Source organism: Xyrauchen texanus, chromosome 30, assembly GCF_025860055.1.
Source record: "Xyrauchen texanus isolate HMW12.3.18 chromosome 30, RBS_HiC_50CHRs, whole genome shotgun sequence".
NCBI lineage: Eukaryota > Metazoa > Chordata > Actinopteri > Cypriniformes > Catostomidae > Xyrauchen > Xyrauchen texanus.
This window is the reverse complement of record NC_068305.1, coordinates 37,386,287-37,407,273: the sequence shown is the minus strand read 5'-3', so window position 1 is coordinate 37,407,273 and position 20,987 is coordinate 37,386,287. Positions and strand designations below refer to the sequence as shown.

The 20,987-nt window shown below is 35.5% G+C and overlaps 2 protein-coding genes across 2 annotated transcripts in view; one reads left to right on the top strand and one right to left on the bottom strand.

The window, feature by feature from the left end:
- Positions 1-176: 176 nt before the first annotated feature.
- Positions 177-5,397, top strand: LOC127623786 (pro-opiomelanocortin-1-like). The gene is made up of 3 exons (XM_052098298.1): positions 177-300; positions 2,070-2,209; positions 4,888-5,397. The coding sequence occupies exons 2-3, from the start codon at positions 2,090-2,092 to the stop codon at positions 5,395-5,397; spliced, it is 630 nt and encodes a 209-aa protein (XP_051954258.1). The 5' UTR covers positions 177-300; positions 2,070-2,089.
- Positions 5,398-9,554: 4,157 nt separating this feature from the next.
- efr3bb (EFR3 homolog Bb (S. cerevisiae)) overlaps positions 9,555-20,987 on the bottom strand; it is a 52,792-nt gene continuing 41,359 nt past the window's right edge. The window contains exons 13-24 of the mRNA XM_052098292.1: positions 20,330-20,381; positions 20,016-20,188; positions 19,553-19,628; positions 19,233-19,394; positions 16,632-16,763; positions 15,098-15,165; positions 14,871-14,998; positions 13,653-13,744; positions 12,023-12,071; positions 11,675-11,781; positions 11,340-11,389; positions 9,555-11,230 (exon numbers count right to left, since the gene is read on the bottom strand). Coding sequence (XP_051954252.1) covers positions 11,125-11,230; positions 11,340-11,389; positions 11,675-11,781; positions 12,023-12,071; positions 13,653-13,744; positions 14,871-14,998; positions 15,098-15,165; positions 16,632-16,763; positions 19,233-19,394; positions 19,553-19,628; positions 20,016-20,188; positions 20,330-20,381 — 1,195 coding nt within the window. The 3' untranslated portion in view covers positions 9,555-11,124. The remainder of the gene's footprint in view (positions 11,231-11,339; positions 11,390-11,674; positions 11,782-12,022; positions 12,072-13,652; positions 13,745-14,870; positions 14,999-15,097; positions 15,166-16,631; positions 16,764-19,232; positions 19,395-19,552; positions 19,629-20,015; positions 20,189-20,329; positions 20,382-20,987) is intronic.

Genomic DNA, 20,987 nt, shown 5'->3' with positions numbered 1-20,987 from the left:
GTTATAAGTATAATACCTCCCTCCCTCTGTCTGTCTAACCCCACCTCAGCAGAGACCCACCTGATCATCTTCTATCAGCCTTGAGGGGTTGCCAGGCACCTGTGAGTATATAAGAGACCAGTCCTTATTGAGAAAAAATAAGAGAGAGATCAATTCACAAACGTCAGAAAAGTGATCAGAGATAGAGAGAAAAACAGAACCGTGGAGGCAACGAGTTGAGCTTAACTTAGACAAGGGCTTGAGATCCAAAGAAGACTGAAGACAGACTTAGAAATCCAAATCATCTGCAAGTTAAGAAAGGTAGGAAAGTGGAATTTGGTAGTTTATGTTTTTTACAAACGTTTGTGTATTTGCTATGCATGCATTGCTTGGTGGCAATAACTGCATCTGCTTATAAGGCTTATGAACAGCATCACAAAATATATTTGATCGGTTTTATTTCTAATATTCAATTAATACACAAACAAAAAAATCTATCATAAATCAATCTATCTATCTATCTATCTATATATATATATATATATATATATATGAAATGTGATTCATCCAGCATGCATTAGGGGGTAAGATAAAACTATTGATCCTTTTGAAAACAACTTTTATCATTTATATTATATATCATGGCTCTCTTTAGACTTTCCTTATTAAATCTCAATAATAAAAAAAATACATGTTTCAAAGGGAAATTCAAATAGCAGCAATAGCAAAAATAATAAGAGACTTACCTATGGTTATCTATAAAATGACAAAATTACAAATGTTGGGACAAAAAAAAAACTATTGTAATAAATTATTTTGTTTTTGTATCTGTACATTTTGATATAGTTCTTAATATTCTACTATAGTCCTAGTTATACATATTATGGCATAAAATAAGAGTTGATGTTGATTGCATTTTTAGAGTCAAAGGTAATTAATTCTAAATCTTGATCAGTTATATTAATGAATGTATTAAACTGAGGTCAATGAATGAGATTTTTAAAATGAGTTAGAAAATCATATGCAATCATCAAGGAAAAAAAATGCCCCTAAAAATCTAATCCAGGGACAAATATTGCCCCTTCATAAAAAAAAACAAGTACATTTCTGACACTGGAGAGCACCGTCTAAGACATATTAAGACAATTAGTAAATATTGTTTGCATATATGACACAGTATTTTTATGGATACATTTTTATATTTTACTTTTTAAATATATTTAGTATTTTGTTCAGAATTGAAACTATAATTTATTGTTTGTTTTTTTGATGATTCTTCCACTAGTAATAATGAAAAAGGCATAACTTGTATTATTAGGGGAAATTAGCATAAACTTTTGGAATATCTGTGAATCTGATGTAGATCCCTAAATGAGTGACGTGCGAAGCCAGGATGAATCATCAAACCATTTCTAATTATGCTAATTACAACTAAAGGGAATTCTTTTTAAATTACTTAATCAACTTTGTCTGGTTTATGGAGAACATTCTTAGATCTTGATTAGTCACTGTGAAACGATGTTGTACATCAAAGGATCAAGCAGCTCTTTTGGCGCAAATAAATCAGAGGTGTTTATTTCAAAGCTTTATTTCCATCCCTGACTCAACAGTGCAGTTGACGTCTGGGAACGATATAAATGGATCACTGCAACACTCAAGCTCACAAATAAGTGTGGGAGGACGTCACCATACAAACTTGTAGGTTAGCCATTAAGGCCATGTACAAACAAATCAAAGGGTGTTAGTGAAAATCTATAAGTTCAGTTCCCTTCATTCTTTTAAGCAACCTACATAGTCAGTTTCAATGTCACCAATTACAGTTTGAAATATAAAGCAGAGGACTGAAAGCATGTCGAAAAGACATCTGCTTCTCATAACCATCTACGACCTGCCCACATGGTGCAGAAATCAATGAAACCAAAAGTGATTCAAGATATCTGAATAATGAAATAAGCTGTCCTTGACTGCACAGTAAATAAATCTCTATATCATCCCTTTTCTTTACAGCATTCCACTCTGAGTCACTTAAATGTCAACGGAGGAATGGAAGCAACTGACAAAATAGATCTTTTCTTGTCTTGTTTCTTCAGTTCTCAGTCGCTTAGTAGAGATGCAGTGTCCTGCCTGGCTTTTGGCCACAGTCGTCTTGTGTTTTCACAGCCCATATGTAGATGGACGCTTCTTGGATTTGTCCAATTGCATGGGCCTTACATCTAATGAGCAAATATTGGTAAGATGCATTTAATGGTAAATAGTATGCACTTATATAGTGCTGTTTTTAACCTTTAAGCGTTACACTGTGTCTCAATCACCCATTCACACACACATTCACTCTCACACTCATAAACCAATGGCTGCAGAGCTACCATGCAAGGCTCTAGCCTGCCATTGGGAGCAACTAGGGTTTCAGTGTCTTGCCCAAGGACACTTCGGCATGTGGAGTTGTGTGGGCCGGGAATCGAACCGCCAACCCTGCAATTGGCAGCCGACCCGCTCTACCACCTGAACCACAGCCGTTGAAATTGACCATAAGTAGTTATAAGAAACTGTCAACACTGAGGGATAGTTCACCCAAAAATGAAAATGCTCTCAAGATTTACTCACCCCCTGGCATCCATGTGAAAGACTTACTTTCTTCTGCAGAACAGAAATGAAGATTTTTAGAAGAATATTTCAGCTCTGTTGGTCACAATGCAAGTGAATGGGTGCCAAAACCTTTAAGCTCCAAAATCGATGTAAAAAGGGGTAAAAGCAAAACTATTGGTCTGATGGCGGATTCAAATAGAATGGCTGAAGGTTTCTGCGTTGTTCTGTCTTTTCTGAGCGCTGACAAAAACACTTTATCAATTACATTTACATTTATGCATTTGGCAGACACTTTTATCCAAAGCGACTTACAGTGCACTTATTACAGGGACAATCCCCCCGGAGCAACCTGGATTAAGTGTCTTGCTCAAGGACACAATGGTGGTGGCTGTGGGGCTCGAACCAGCGACCTTCTGATTATCAGTTATGTGCTTTAGCCCACTATGCCACCACCACATCAATTGACTCAATTTGACTCCAACTTTAAGTTGAACCTCTAATTTAGATTTAAACTCTAATTCATTTCTGATCATTCTTTTAATTGAATCTTTTTAAGTTATTGATTACTCTGAATCATCCCAACATTCATTATCCTATCATTCGGGTCCCGATTGTCGCTTAGAGTCATATGTCGGCCAATTAATTACTTAGATCTCACGAATACAAAATCGCCAGTTCCGTACAAAGTCAGCGGTTGCAAGGTTTACTAATATCATCTGGTTCGGCCGCCTACTGCTTGCTCATAACCAGATCCTAAATTTGTTTAGTCATGTTTCATACAACTTGCTAAGATGGTGATAAGCAGTTACTGGTAGTCTAACGTGGTTATCTCCTATTCAAAAGCTCCAGTATGATCGTTATCCTGGACATAAGTTTGCAGTAACAAAAGGCGTCCCTCGAATCTACCAGTGATAAAAGATTTCAGAGGAATCCAGAATAAATCAAAAAGTAACAATTTATTTGCCAGGTAGGATTTAAAACGCAAGTTACAAAATCAATCAATTAAAAAGTCAATTTCACAAATGATCAGAATAAACAAACATTCCTAAAAATAAAAGACAAGTCAAAGAAACATTCCTGGCAATGGAAAACTACACACAGTAATTGTGTGGGATATCGGACTACAGACTCTATGATGCCTTTGTCATCTCGCCTTAAGTACCAAATGATTTTATTGTTATTTCAGATGTGTTTGATGTTATTCAGGATTTGCTTTACAATTTAGTAGGTTGTAAGTAGACCTTTGAAACTTGTGATTGAGTTGGTCGTTTGATGTTTACAAAGAATGCACCTAATCGGCATACAGCATCTGGTCTCTGTGAGAGCATGCCCCTGATAGAATACAGTATTTTACTAAGTTCTTAAATCTTACTTGTGATTTGACTTTGCTGAAAGGGAATGAGACCGTTTTACCAGTTGCACTGAGACCTCTTGAATGATACCAAACATGTATGATCAGACAACCTGAAACATTATAGAACAGGATAAGTCATAACTTGGTGACCTGAAATTGACCAGAGGTGAGAGAGATTTGCGTATTATGGTCCTTAATCAGTAGGGTGTGTAGTCTCAGGCGGAGATGCTCTTCTGCGTGAGAGTTTTATGACATTGGCTCTCACAGAGCCTTTTGGGTGCAGACATCCTGGTGCCAGCCTTACATCCACATAAACGGATCATAAAAGTAATCCATAGGACTACAGTGGTTAAATCCTAGTGTTCAGACACATTATGATAGGTGTGGTTGAGAAACAGATCATTTATCACAAATTCTCCTTCAAAACAGAAAGAGAATGGGAAAGTGAGGTGGAGATTGACTAAGCATGGTGGAGAATTTATAGTAAAAAAGGACTTAAATATTGATCTGTTTCCATTCCACACTTATCATATCGCTTCTGAAGATATAGATTTAACCACAACAGTTGTCTGGAGTACATTTATGTTGCCCTTACGTGGATTTTGGAGCTTCAAAATTTTGGCACCCATTCACTTGTCAGCGCAGAGCTGAGAAAGTCTTCTAAAAATCATCATTTGAGTTCTGCAGAAGAAAGGTCATACACATTTGTGATGGCATGAGGGTGAGTAAATGATGACAGAATTTTAATTTTCAGTTTAGCAGAACGCCCATTCACTTTTACTGTGTGGCGCTTGGATGTTATGCTTGAAAACCCTTAAACATACTTGAAACTTTTATGTTCAATACATGAAAGCTAGTCATATGGATTTGGAACAGCAAGAGTAAATAATGACAAATAAAAATTTTTTTGGGTAGACTAATCCTTTAACATTATTTATGTCATCTTGTTGTTTGTCCTGACTTTGCAGCAGTGTATTAGGCAATGCAGACCTAAGCAGGACGTTTCCGAATATGGAACAGTTGCTTCCTCTGAACAGCAAAACAATGAGGAAGAGGTTGAAGAACAGAGCCTGAGTTTGGGTCTAATCTTATCTGCTCTGGCTCCTGGTTCATCCGAGGCCCAAAACCCCACTGGAGAAACTTCCCACAGCGAGGAGAGGAGATCGTACTCTATGGAGCATTTCCGCTGGGGTAAACCCATGGGCCGCAAACGCAGACCCATCAAATTGTTCAACAACGCCATTGAAAAGGAGCCAGAGGAGTCCATGGAAACCTTCCGTGTTAAGCGAGGGCAGGGTGCCATCCTGGATGGTCAACAGAGGAACAATGTGAAGACCAATGGAAAATATCGTATGAACGCTCCTCCTGACAAACGCTACAGATGGTTCAAGAAGCCCTATACAGAGCAATCCCACACGCCTCTGCTCTCGCTGATAAGAAACATCAGCGTTAAATACGGACACCAGTTCAAAAATTAAGAGAGGACAGAGAATGGACAGAATATTAATATTAATTAATGGGGGTTGGGTATTGAACATATTCAAATTTTATTATTAACATTTAACCTTCATGTTAAAAGCTACTTTTGAACCAAAATTTTATCTTCTGGAAAAACTAGAACAGAAAAAAAAATAAAAAAGGGAAATGTCACAAAGGGTATTTCACATTATGCAAAACAGGCTTCATTCAGACAACGAAAGCTCATTGCTCGTCATTCACGATTCATTTACACACACTTGCACTGTACTTGATCACATCTCTGGGATTTTCAGAAATGCTGGGTATTCGTCTAGTTTAGTTTGTTCTGTTGTAATATACTGTACATGAAATACATTAAAACAAATTTGCAATGTTGCAAGCTGTGGATTTATGAGTATTTGCATGATCAATTTATCCTGGAGTATACAAAATGAATGCAGACATGCACACTATATTGTTGAGAATATCGGTATCAGAAAATATTAGTGTTTGACGATCAGGATCAACACAAACTGCAAACTTTTTTATATACCCGGTTACTCATATAAAATGTACATTCTAAAATATTTATAGTATTAATTCATGATTGTTTATATTTATATTAAATAAAGTGTTATTTAATAATATATTGAATATTTCTTTAATACTATATTTTGTTTATTGTTACTATGGTTTATTGTTATATATACACATACATGCAACTTCACAATAAATAATTTTACCATATACATATTCTTATAATTATAAATTTAATGTAATATTAACTTATTATAGTACTATATTATCTTCTTATAGTATAATATTATATAATTGTGTTACATTAAAATATAGAATATTATACTATAATATAATATTATATAATTGTGTTACATTAAAATATAGAATAAAAACATGTTGAATTATTCATTTATTTTTTAATGTTCTCATAATTAAAATGTATATACATATATACAGTATACACACACACACACACACACACACACACACACACACACACACACACACACACACACACACACAGTCTAAAACAACACAGCCTTCTGTATAGAACTGTGCACACAACACCGTATTGAAAATGTTTTATTGTCTATTTGCAGTTAACACAAAATAAAACATTGTCATGTTTTATTGATGGGGATAATGCTCATCCAGATTCCAGACAGACCATTACTTGAAAAAAGAAATAGACAATGTGACATAATTTAGCAAACTTCAATACCATTCCATAACATCATTAACAGCTTGATTATACAACTTCAATTGTCATTGTTATAATAAATGTCCAACCCTGACACGTCGCAGCCCATAAATTACTCTTCTCACAAAACTGAACTACACTGCTGAAGTAATGTGAGAGGTATTCACACTACTGTATTAATGAGTGCTTACAGGACTTCTGTATTTATTGATATAATCAGGGCAAGCGCTTTAAATCAGATTAAAAGGGAATAATCATATAGCAAATTAATTTAAGCATACTTCATCTACTTCTGTTGGGGTAAATGTACTACTGACAGCTACATGCATCATATCAGTTACTTTTTAGGTATCTCTGGTTATTTTTGTTGGATATTTAAAATATCTACTGCCCTGTTCATGTAATCTAAATAAATAATGAATTCATGGCAAAAAATAAAAAAAATAATCTGTTTATAAAAATAAAAATTAGTTAGAAATTAAAAACTGAAACTGATTTTTAAATCTTTGAAACTGAAATCTTGTTTTATGTTTATAAAAAAAGTTTTTATAATTTTTTCCTCAAAAGTCACACTTAAAACATTTACATCAACAATGATAAAAATAATAACAAACTGACAAAACCTTCAACAAAAAGCACAGCAGTTCAGTCTATGGCACTGTATAAATCCACATGCATACAAAAATAGGCCTCACACATACTGTAACAGAACCTAAATATACAGTACACAACCACTAAACAAATTTCAGCTTGAGGACCAGAAAAACCTCATAAAATAAGTCTGACAAGGGGCCTGATATACAGCGATGCTGTTTTTCTTTATTTGTGTCTGACCCTTCAAGCTAGCAAAAAACCCATCTGCCACAAGCCATCTTAAAATGAAGGTATAAGAAGCCATTTAGTTCATTATGTGGAAATACACACAAAACACTAATTCAGACCAATTCACTAATTATCTTACCAATAAACAAGCCTAAATCAGAATGGATTTTTAAATAAATTCATAAAATTTTATATAACTTTATATACACATTGAGAATGCTTACATTAAAAAAATACTGTTTGGAAGCACATAAAAACAAGCACAGCATTACAGGTTACAGATGCTAAGCAAATGAGTCCAATTTGATAATAGTAAAAAGTGCTAATTAAATACTTCCTTCAGCACCAGAGCTCCTTTACTCCAGTCAGTTACAACAGTGTTGAGCATGTAAACAAGAGCAGAGAGCAGACATCACCTCCAGTTATCTGGAGCTAGAGCTGAATATTCTCAATACAATGAACTACAGATATCTACACAGATTGCACAGGGTGACAAAATAAAGCTATCAATGATATAAAAATAAAAAGTAAAAAGTAATTTACCAAAAACTCAACATACTAGAAACCAAAATTAGCTCCAAAAAGTAAACATTATTTGCAGATTCATAGGACAATCAGTTGACTTATACTAATGTATTTAAACTTTGCTTTGATTGATTTGTCAGAATTTACCATAGGACGACAATGTTCTTTTTTTTCATGAGGTACTTTAAAACTTTAAAAAGTATGAGGATGATTCTCATGTAAACATTTCCAGGCCACATTTCACTAAAATCAAAGAAAAACAAAGAAATTATATTTTGCTTAAGCCTTATTTTAGGACCATTTATTTTAAAATTATGACATTATTTTTATGACATTTAAGAGAAATGACCCCTCAAATTCTCATTATCGCAATGTGTCTGGACATTTGACTTTAGAGTAAACTCTTTCAAATGTGATTCACATTCCTGTAATATGGTCATTATACTGTTTTACATTAAAAATGGACTGTAATAACATGCTTGTTTTAATTTAAACCATCATAAATTAACAGCAATACTACAGAGTGTACAAAATTTGCATTACAGTAATAAGAATGAGATTTTTTTCTCCATTACAGTAGTGAGAATGAGATTTTTTTTCTCCATTACAGTAATAAGAATGAGATTTTTTCTCAATTAAAGTAATGAGAATGAGATTTTTTTTCTCCATTACAGTAGTGAGAATGAGATTTTCCCTCTCAATTACAGTAATGAGAATGAGATTTTTTTTCTCCATTACAGTAGTGAGAATGAGATTTTCCCTCTCCATTACAGTAGTGAGAATGAGATTTTCCCTCTCCATTACAGTAATGAGAATGAGATTTTTTTTCTCCATTACAGTAGTGAGAATGAGATTTTTTTTCTCCATTACAGTAATAAGAATGAGATTTTTTTCTCCATTACAGTAGTGAGAATGAGATTTTCCCTCTCAATTACAGTAATGAGAATGAGATATTTTTTTTCTCCATTACAGTAGTGAGAATGAGATTTTTTTTCTCCATTACAGTAGTGAGAATGAGATTTTCCCTCTCAATTACAGTAATGAGAATGAGATTTTTTTTCTCCATTACAGTAGTGAGAATGAGATTTTCCCTCTCAATTACAGTAATGAGAATGAGATTTTTTTTCTCCATTACAGTAGTGAGAATGAGATTTTTTTTTCTCCATTACAGTAATAAGAATGAGATTTTTTTCTCCATTACAGTAATGAGAATGAGATTTTTTTCTCCATTACAGTAATGAGAATGAGATTTTCCTTCTCCAATTACAGTAATGAGAATGAGATTTTTTTCTCCATTACAGTAGTGAGAATGAGATTTTCCTCTCAATTACAGTAATGAGAATGAGATTTTTTTCTCCATTACAGTAGTGAGAATGAGATTTTTCCTCTCCATTACAGTAATAAGAATGAGATTTTTTCTCCATTACAGTAGTGAGAATGAGATTTTCCTCTCATTACAGTAATGAGAATGAGATTTTTTTTCTCCATTACAGTAGTGAGAATGAGATTTTTCTCCATTACAGTAATGAGAATGAGATTTTTCTCCATTACAGTAATGAGAATGAGATTTTTTCTCCATTACAGTAGTGAGAATGAGATTTTTTTTCTCCATTACAGTAGTGAGAATGAGATTTTCCCTCTCAATTACAGTAATGAGAATGAGATTTTTTTTCTCCATTACAGTAGTGAGAATGAGATTTTCCCTCTCAATTACAGTAATGAGAATGAGATTTTTTTTCTCCATTACAGTAGTGAGAATGAGATTTTCCCTCTCCATTACAGTAATGAGAATGAGATTTTTTTTCTCCATTACAGTAGTGAGAATGAGATTTTTTTTCTCCATTACAGTAATGAGAATGAGATTTTTTTCTCCATTACAGTAGTGAGAATGAGATTTTTTTTCTCCATTACAGTAATAAGAATGAGATTTTTTCTCAATTAAAGTAATGAGAATGAGATTTTTTTTCTCCATTACAGTAGTGAGAATGAGATTTTCCCTCTCAATTACAGTAATGAGAATGAGATTTTTTTTCTCCATTACAGTAGTGAGAATGAGATTTTCCCTCTCCATTATAGTAGTGAGAATGAGATTTTCCCTCTCCATTACAGTAATGAGAATGAGATTTTTTCTCTCAATTACAGTAATGAGAATGAGATATTTTTTTTCTCCATTACAGTAATGAGAATGAGATTTTCCCTCTTCATTACAGTAGTGAGAATGAGATTTTCCCTCTCCATTATAGTAGTGAGAATGAGATTTTCCCTCTCCATTACAGTAATGAGAATGAGATATTTTTTTTCTCCATTACAGTAGTGAGAATGAGATTTTCCCTCTCCATTACAGTAGTGAGAATGAGATTTTCCCTCTCAATTACAGTAATGAGAATGAGATTTTTTTTTCTCCATTACAGTAGTGAGAATGAGATTTTCCCTCTCCATTATAGTAGTGAGAATGAGATTTTCCCTCTCCATTACAGTAATGAGAATGAGATTTTTTCTCTCAATTACAGTAATGAGAATGAGATATTTTTTTCTCCATTACAGTAATGAGAATGAGATTTTCCCTCTCGATTACAGTAATGAGAATGACATTTTTTCTCCATTACAATAATGAGAATTTGGGGTGAAAATATTATGAAACATTTATGAAAATCATGGCAAAATGGAAAGTATTTTAATAGTCCATAAACCAGGGTTCATTTTCTAATTTGTCAAAGTATAATTTCTTTATTCTTTCTGTTGGTATTGAAGTGAAATATGACAAGTGTATGTTCATGAAAGGTTTGGTGAGATTCACCAATAATATTGTGCCACTGTTGAGCTAGGATTTTTCTGCAATACTTGCTCAAATACATATAGTTGAGGTGGTATTATTGTGGAGGACCAGAATATCATAAAGAATATCCTGATTAAATCTGTAAATAGGGAAAACACACTGTAATGAATCAGAAATGAACCCAACTGAATTAACCCAAATTAGGTATTAAAAGTTATAAAATATTCTCACGTTAGATGAGGTGTCTACACTAGTCACAGTGTTGACATACTGTAGGAAAACAAGAAAACGACTGCAGTGATGCACATACCATAGAAAAGGGGGGAGATCTGTCAGTTTTCTTACATTAAAAACATTAAAACATGGTTCTACTGCTTCTCTGTTTGCTACCTGAGTTGAGCTGCACTAGTAAACACACAAGTCTGGGAACTTCATCTCATAAACGGGCACAGAGCGACTCTGGGTTTGGCCGTAACTTGATGTGATAGTTCCAGATGGACTGGGAGGAGGCCTGGGAGCAAGAAAGACAGAAAAGATAAGATTAATCAGCACAAGTAAATCTTTACGAGAGATGGATAATAGTGCCGAGCTGACTTTAAAAGAGCCATGCTACAACCTACCTGATTGTGATTTCAAAGATTTGATTAAGTTTGCTCTGCAGCATTGTCGCCTGGGAGGAAACATACAGAACCAGTATTAGCTATCAATTGCACCACTGAGCTGATCAATGTGGGGAAAAGACAAGGCTTTCATTTTCCCCGATACAAACAGTGAGGTCAAACTGTGAAAATGCATCTGTTTTGCATTCTTATTATTTGTCTTAATTCACAAATGATTGCATAATTTTTTCTAAAAATAAAAAAATCCTAAAACAATCCCAGGTTATAAATGTGCATTTAGACTTTCGAACCACTCTGTATAAAATAAAAGAGAACATTGCTGTGAGTTAACTCACTCTGGCACCGCAGTGAGCAGCTATCTCCTCAAAAGGGGCCTTCTGGAACTTCTCAACTACCTGTCTCCTGCGCTCCTTCTCCTGTTCCTCCACACCTACACTGTCCACTGGATAGAGAAATAAAAACCACAAACACAAACACACACACACACACACACACACACACACACACACACACACACACACACACACACACACACACACACACACACACACACACACACACACACAAAAGCTTAGAGTAGAAGAGTTAAGCAAGCACTAATGATCAGCACCATTACATGAACGTTTTTCAAATATCTGCAGGGGAAATTTAGTGAAAGTTTAACTCTCAATAAATCAACCCACCGATGGCGTTTTTTAGTGTTTCAAATGTGATTTCTTCAGCTGGTGTTCTCTGTGGGGAAAGACAATGACATCAGAACAAAATAACATAATGAGCAAGGACAAATAAAGAAAATGTGTGTACTTAGCACTTAACTATACTTTGGGGACTAATTATCCCCAGTAGTATCTGACAAAATATACTTTCGAGACCATCCTCAAAGAAAAGCAGGAGATGACAGCTTTTTACCAGAGGCGGACACATTGTAAAACTACACACTGCACATTCAGTGTCAAAATAAAAGCTTCAGGTGAATTTAAAGTAAACAGGACAGAAATATATTATTTGGAATATAAAACAAATGAAAATTCAGTATTATATTATAGTAATAAACTTGACTGGGTCCCACAGTAATAAATTAGTATTATGCAATATATAACTGGTTTCCAAAAAATATGTGGAGTCGTTTTTGTACGCCTTGTTCATTCACAAAAAAAAGTTTGGTAAAAAATTGCAAAGGTAAATACTATTTATTAAGCTACTATGTGTCATTGTGTATGAAATATAAAAGTACATATTCATGAAAATGATTAAATCTCATTCCCCTTGTGTTCATTTAGTGACAAACTGTGGGGAAACATGCCTTTATTATTTTTAAATAGATTTTTACTCCGTGCCTTCGAAATACTGAATCTAATTGGCTACAAATCAGTTTGGATAAAATGATAGTTCTTCTGATTTAAAAAGACAACAACTTTTGAGGCATTTCAGAGCAAATACATCATTTTCAAGATATATATATCTCGAATATTCTCAATAGACTGAAACATATCAAGATATAATGATAGAGTTAATATTTTCTCAAAGAACATCAAACGTGTTTGTTAATACCGAGCATCTACGCGAGAGACAATGAAACTGTATTGTAGCTTAGATGTTTTTAATTATTTCCTCAGTGGAAAGATCAGGAAATTGGATCACTCCTATTATAATCAATGAAGCTGTCGGTGCGACCTGTGGACAAGGTAAGGATTTTTTTTGTGTGTTCCTAATATGAAAGTCGTTTTAGATAAAAGCATCTGCTAAATGACTAAAAAGTTAATTAGAATAATTCATTACAATGGGAGCGATCGATAGTCATTTTAGAACTCTACATCTCAAACGTACAATTAGTTGGCAAACATTTTGTTCACTTACCAGTGATAACATATGTGCTACAGTTGTTAGTACTACATGTATTCAGCCGTTTTGCTTCACTGATGCGGTTCATGCGTCCATTTGTGGTTGTAATTTCTGTTTGTTCCAGGCGTCCAGAAAGCATCCAGCCACCGAACAACATGGTCCACATTTTTATAGTGATATTTTATGACAATCATATTTACGTTAGTAATGTTAATCACGTTAACGTTATTATCTACAAAGCGCCTCCGCTGTTGTTTTCAATGAGTATGACAACTAGAAAGAAATATTCAAGGAAGAAAAATGGGGCTATTCCTTAAACCGATGAATAGCCCTTGAAATGGTCAATAAAAACAATGGAAGTATATGGTATGTCCACATTTAGAGGCAAATGTGTGTGGAGAACAACAGAGGAACTATAGAAATCTGCATAAGTATATGTTTACAAATCTGCACGTGAGTGCTTAAATTTACCTCCTCTTTCTCTGGACTGTTTCTTGACTCTACTTCCACTTGAAGAGATATTGTTTCTCCAACACTCTTTCTCTTTGACAGCCGGTCCTCGTCTAAGAAGAGAGAGTGTGGAATAACTGAACAGTTCATTTGATCAATCTCTTTCAGTCGGCTAATAAGCAAAAACAACTTTAGAAAGACTAAAGCCAATCAGTTAATCTGCAATGCAAATTTCTGATTTCATTGCTGCAGCCCAAGGAGCTGCTTATTCCCAATGAGAAATAGATTGTTGAAGACAAGATGAAAGGCATGTGCAGCACATATAACTTCTGTAAGGCAGGGCAGGACTTGATTTTAATGAATAAGGATTTGATTAGATCATGACAAGTGAAACATGTTAGGCTATTATATATTTGGTTAATATAAATTTTCCCTGCCCACATGACCTTGATTTCCATGTCAGTGGAAAAGTTGTTTCAGAGGTGGAAAAGGTTAAAGACTACAAAAAAAAAACTTTTTTTCTCTATAGAATAGCATGCAGTGATGAGTTAAAAAGTGTTAAAAAGACACTCAGAAAATTTAAGAGGGCCTGGGTAGCTCAGCAAGTAAAGACACTCACTATCACCCCAGGAGTCACGAGTTTGAATCCAGGTCATGCTGAGTGACCCCAGCCAGGTCTGCTAAGCAACTAAATTGGCCCAGGAGGGTAGCTATAATGTGGCTATAATCCTTGTGGTCGCTTTAATGTGGTTCTCAACCTTGGTGAGTTGTGCATGGATGCCGACGCGGTAACACGGTCAACAAGCCACGTGATAAGATGCGCGGATTGACTGCCTCAGATGCAGTCAATCACGCCACCTGGACTGAGGTGAGTCACTATGCCACCGCAAGGACTTAGAGCACATTGGGAATTGGGCATTCCAAATTGGGGAGAAACGGGAGAAAAAAAAAAGAATGAAAATTCTGAAGTCTCCTCAAACGTACATTTGAAAAGCTTTAAATATGTTACATGGTGTATGTGTAACGGGAGCCATCTGGTATGTGATAGCAGTATGGTATGTGTAAATCTCACTCCCCTTGCCTAAAGAGGCACACTAGTGACTGACGCTAGGGGCTGTAGCCTTTAGCCTCATTAGCGTGCCCACCTCCCATGCTGGCTGACGCCGGTTCGATTCCCACTCGGAGTGGGTCGACCAGGACCGGTTACATATGATGTGGTAAAAAAGATTTTACATGTACCAGTGAACTGTGGGACATAAGGTGTGGCCAGTCGTTCAGTGTTGTAGCCACTTCCTCCCAGAACTTCTGTGATCTTAACCTGCTGGAACAAAACATCCCCCTCTAGCTTCTCGAGTGTCTTAGGAATTCTTGAAAATCAACAGAGAACAAGCAAATCATCAGTCCAGACATGTTTTACCAATACAAAAATATATCAAAAAGGCAACTCAGTTGACTCATGGTCTTACTTTGGGTTTTCAATGAAGACATCCTCTGGTAACAAGTAATGAATGTCTTTTTGTCTCATTTCAATTACCTGCATAAAGGTTGAAACAATTTTATTCATTCATTTCAATGCAATACAATTTGTAAAAACAAGCAAACAAGTAGGGATGTCAAAAAAAGTTATATATTTATTATTTATCGAAACATAATTTTATATTTATATTTTTAAGGCATCGATATATTAAAATTAGACGACATAAAACAGAATCAAATAGAAACCCAATTTGTATGCTTTACAATTCACTCAGTTGGCCTTCTGTTTAACATACTGGTGTAATAGCATTGAGAGACCAAAAGAGGATGATATAGCATTTACTAAAGCCGGTCGGGGGTAGGAAAGTCACAGGCACACATACACACACACACACACACACACACACACACACAGGACGATCTGATGTGGCACAGCAGATGGCAGTCCAAATTTACGAAGGTTTTTGTGCATCAAGAATGAACAAAGTGACGATGATGAGTTTGTAGATCAGTATATGAAACTGGTGTAACTGAACAAACTGTACGATTTGAAATGGCAACGTTTATTATGCAATTTGGCTGTATGTAGCCTTGGAGGAGTCTTTCATTCAAGCTGTCAAACCACAAAACGATATACTTTTAACTGAAAATACATTGCGTAGGCTATATGAAAGATACATACACACAATATATCATCCAGTGATGGATAGAGTAAATCATATTTGTCCATTGATACTGATTTGGATAAAATGTTATGGAAAATTATACGAGTTGCATTCCGTTGCACAGCAGAATTTCGATACCTTTGTAGAAAATAATTGCTTCCAATTTTAGAAGGCGCCATATCGTCCACCAGACGTGTCCATTGTGTGACCCCCTTTAATTTAACCTGCCACTCACACTTTACCAAAGTTGTGTTGAGAAATTCACTCACCGAGCACTTTATTAGGAACACTATGGTCTTCTGCTGTTGTAGCCCATCTGCCTCAAGGTTTTATGTGTTTTGCATTCTGAGATGCTATTCTGCTCACCACAATTGTACAGAGGTATTATCCAAGTTACCGTAGCCTTTCTGTCAGCTCAAACCAGTCTGACTATTTTTCGTTGACCTCTCTCATCAATAAGGCATTTCCATCCGCAGAACTGCCGCTCACTGGATGTTCTTTGTTTTTTCTGCACTATTCAGAGTAAACTCTAGAGACTGTTGAGTGTGAAAATCCCAGGAGATCAGCAGTTACAGAAATACTCAAACCAGCCCATCTGGCACCAACAATCATGCCACAGTCGAAAACACATATGGTTGATGTGAATATTACCTTAAGCTCCTGACCAGATACGGGTGATTTTATGCATTGCTGCCACACAATTGGCTGATTAGATAATCGCATGAATAGGTAGGTATACTGGTGTCCCTAATAAAGTGCTTGGTGAGTATATGTTTGAAAAGATAAAGACTATTGTGCAGCGAGCAGCCCTATTTCTATTCCATCCCAAGCCTATTGACAAGGTGTGTGTGGTACAGACCTCATGGACATGCTGGCAGAAAGCTGGTACAGTGGTGAGTTGGCTGATGAGATTGAGGTAAGCAGCAGACAAGGCATGGACAGCACAGCGGTTATACACCGGTAACGTCTCCTCACTGCTCAGGGCCAAGTCCTGGACACAGATTGACATGGTATAAAAAGTTTAAGGTTGAGGTAATGCCCAGCCCAGTGTGTGCAGAGCTGTATTCAGGCAAAATCTATCTAAAATATACAATAAGCTACAATATAAGATAGTTTTGATTTGTTTAACATGTTTTGGCCACATATTACATATTTTCCATACTTATATTTGAGTTATTTTGTAGTTTTGATGACTTTACTGTTATTCTAAAATGTGGAAATATTAAGTAATAAAGAATAAGTAGGTGTTTCCAGACTGGTAGCGTTTTTCCACAAAGTACTTTAAAGGCCTTTTCATACCATGTACAACGCAACCAAAAAACATAAAAGTACAACATTCTAAAACAAAATTGCACACTTAAATTAATCTGAGGCCAAATTCCTGTAATTTGTTGGGAAAAAAATTATACCTAAATTAACTGTTCGTCATCTGAACAATTAAAAACAAATGAACATAGCCTTCTATATGGAAAGAAAAGTACTATATATTAGGCATTAAACAGTTTGAGATGATAAAAAAAAAAGACACTTCATTATGCTAATAAAGTGCATTGCTACTCTTATTAACAGTTTAATATTTAGTTACAGCTAAATTTAGACAAAAAAAAGTATGTTCCATCCTGCAATTTAATTGTATGCAATACTATCAAACATGATTTTGAAATAAATACTTTAAAATAAAAATACAAATCTACTTAACAAAATCAAAAAACAAATACTTTGTAATGATAACTGCCCAGGTTAACAGTTTAGTTACTGATTTGATTTAGTAATTGATTGATTTAGTAATTTAGTTTGATTCTAAACAATACCTCCTGAAAAATTTATTATTTTTTATCTGCAGTTTTATCACTTCAAGTTTATATTATGCAGTGTAAATGTAGCCAATTCTGTCTGTCTGTGTAGCTGATTCTGGATATTAGAAAAGTTCAGAAAAAAAATAACTACATTCATACAATACAGTGAATGAGATGTCAATGGTATGGAATCCATTTGTTTTATAAGTCAAGTCAAGTCAAGTCAAGTGGTTTTTATTGTCGTTTCAACCATATACAGTTAGTACAGTACACAGCAAAACGAGACAACGTTCCTCCAGGACCATGGTGCTACATAAAAACAACAAAGGACCAACATAGGACCACATGAGACTACACAACAAAATAAAATACCTATATAAACTACCTATATATACCTATATAAAGTGCACGTGCAAACATGTGCAAAAAGTACAGGACAGTACAACAAATTTCTGACAATGAACAGGACAATAGACAGTGCAGCGCCGACCAGTACTCAGTAGTGCAAAAGATGACAGTTTCTAAAATGTAAACATAACATACTATGAGATAATGTTCTATGCACATAGCAGTTATTGAGGTAGCAGACAGTTATAAAGTGACAGTTATTAAAGTGCAACTCAGGACACGTGTGTGTGTCAAACCAGTCTCTGAGTATTGAGAAGTCTGATGGCTTGGGGGAAGAAGCTGTTACACAGTCTGGCCGTGAGGGCCCGAATGCTTCGGTACCTCTTGCCAGACGGGAGGAGGGTAAAGAGTTTGTGTGAGGGGTGTGTGGGGTCGTCCACAATGCTGGTTGCTTTGCGGATACAGTGTTTTTTGTAAAATAACCGAGGTATCCCACTAAACCGTTACATCTATACAATATATTCAGACTTATAGGCATTAAATGGTTAGTTCACCCAAAGATGGAAATTCTCTTATAATTTACTCACCCTCATTTGAAGAAAAAATGAAAAATATCTTAGCTCAGTAGGTCCTTAAAATGCAAGTGGATGGTGATCAGACTTTTGAAGCTCAAACAAGAACAAACAGTCTGCATAAACATCATCCATACGACACCAGCGGTTAAAATTAAAGTAACACAAACACTTTTGGTGTGAAAAAAGATCTATATTTAAGTACTTTTTAAACTATAAACCATCGCTTCAGGTCAGCAGCAGTATGCGCGTGTGACAATCACGTTGGCATGTTCACCAGAGAACTGAGGCACGTGTGACACACGGAAGAGCATCGCTGTTTACAACTGAGGAGGAGGAAGGCTGTACAGAAGCTTAGCTGGATTTGGTTTAGATCTGTATTTGTACCTGTTTGTTTACTTATAATGGTGCATTCTCAGCTGCTGACCGGAGGCGATGGTTTATCATTAAAAATGACTTACGTATTCTTACGATTCTATCGCATTACAAGACATTAATTTAACTGCTGGAGTTGTATGGATGACGTTTATGCTGACTGTCTGTTCTATTTGGAGCTTCAAATGGCGTATCACCCTCCACTTGCATTTGAAGGATCCACTGAGCTGAGATATTTTTCTTCAAATGTGTTCTGCTGAAGAAAGAAAGTCATACACACCTGGGATATCATGAGAGTGAGTATGATGAGAACATTTTCATTTTTGGGTGAACTAAGCCTTTAAGAGAGCAAACACAATAAGGGCTCACCTGGAGAGCGAGAGCTACACGGATCATGTCCACCACCACCTCTTCGTTGGCCAGCTCCATACTAATGAGAGCCAGGAGTGAGTAGAGCTTCTCAAAGTGAGGCTGCACACTGCTCTGCTCCTTACAGCACAGGTAGATGTGTCTGTATAGGTGCTGAGAATGCTGAAACAGTGAGAAACAGTCAAAACACTTAAAAACTGATCCCAGAATGAGCCCTACCAACAAGTACATGCATTCTCTCAAGGAGACCCAACAAAGCCACTGACTCTAGTGATGGATAAAATGACAGCGGAATGAGTGTGTCAGAGAGGGATGAGCACCTTCTTCATGAAGAGGTTGTCTTGACGTGAGCACTTGTCCACTTTGAGTTTAAGCACAGAGATGTCAGATATTATACTGCATGGGGAAAGCAACACATGACACATTATAACTCTTTGTTTGTCATGAAAGGCTGAATTCTAGTTATTTAGCAGTAGTGTTTCATTTCACACAAAAACTAATGAAACATTTATGAGTGAATAAGAATTTTCAGTGGGAAACTTGATTTATTCATAAGGATTTGAATGGATGATGTAAAATTTGTTACAGAGAAAGTTACTACATATTGATGAAACATGAAAACAAACACTTTTTTTTTTTAAGAAATCGTGCACAATAAGAACAGGGACATATTTTAAATAAATAAGATTCATTTTGATGTCATGTTCTCTTAATGTTTAGGATTCTCTTTCTCTCGTCACTTACATTTCATTTTTAAATCCATCTGTAGTTATGTACACTAACCTGATGGTGGAGAACTTGGGGAGGTTGTCATGACGATCGATGAGGCTGACCAGAATTTCAAGCACCAGCAGGCGAATTTCAGCATCCTCCAGCAGAGCAAACGACAGCAGTGGGTCCAGGAAGGAATTGGGTAGAGCCGTCAGCATGTTAGTGGTCTGGAAACCACATGTGACCTGGCCAGTGAAGAAAGAAAAGACAGACAGATTATCATTACAGCATCAAATCTGACCTTTGGGATTTATTCTGTCTTTGCCTTGCTGTAAGACTCTTTCATGAGGCAGAGAGAGGAATAAATCCGGTACTGTGCACTTTACCTGTCTCAAGGACTTTAGCAGCATTACTTGGATCATGCGATACCCCTCAGTCCTGCAAACACAGACAGAGGTTAAATATATACAATTTACTGCCCTTTACCGCAGAATTTTCAGTTTAAGACATTTTAGAAGCTTTAATGGGATAGTTCACCAAAATTGAAAATTATCTTACCATTTACTCACCCTCATGCCATCCCAGATGTGTATGACTTTCTTTCTTCAGCAGAACAAAAACAAAGATATTTGGAAGAAAATTTCAGCCCTGTTGGTCAATACAAATAATGTATGGACACAATTAATGAATTGTGATCAGAACTTTGAAGCTCCAAAAATCCCAAAGGAAACATAAAAGTAATCCATAAGACATAAGTGTTTAAATCCATATCTTCAGAAGCCAAATGATAGATGTGGTGAGAAACAGATCAATATTTAAATCCTGTTTCTACTCTAAATCTCCACTTTCACTTTTACATCTGAAAGTCACATGTGGTGCCTAATTAGTTTCAATTTCACATCTAAAAGTGAAAGTTAAAGTTGAGACTTAGAGTAAAAAACATCTTTCTCACCCACACCAGTTATATTGCTTTTGAAGGTATGGATTTAAACACTGAATCATAAGGATTATGTTTATGTTTAGGTTTGATCACCATTCACTTGC

Bases quoted from the DNA above. Each gene is read 5' to 3' on its own strand.
- LOC127623786 (XM_052098298.1), top strand. From the start codon at position 2,090: ATGCAGTGTCCTGCCTGGCTTTTGGCCACAGTCGTCTTGTGTTTTCAC. The intron at 2,210-4,887 runs GTAAGATGCATT...CTGACTTTGCAG, and splicing joins CATCTAATGAGCAAATATTG to CAGTGTATTAGGCAATGCAG.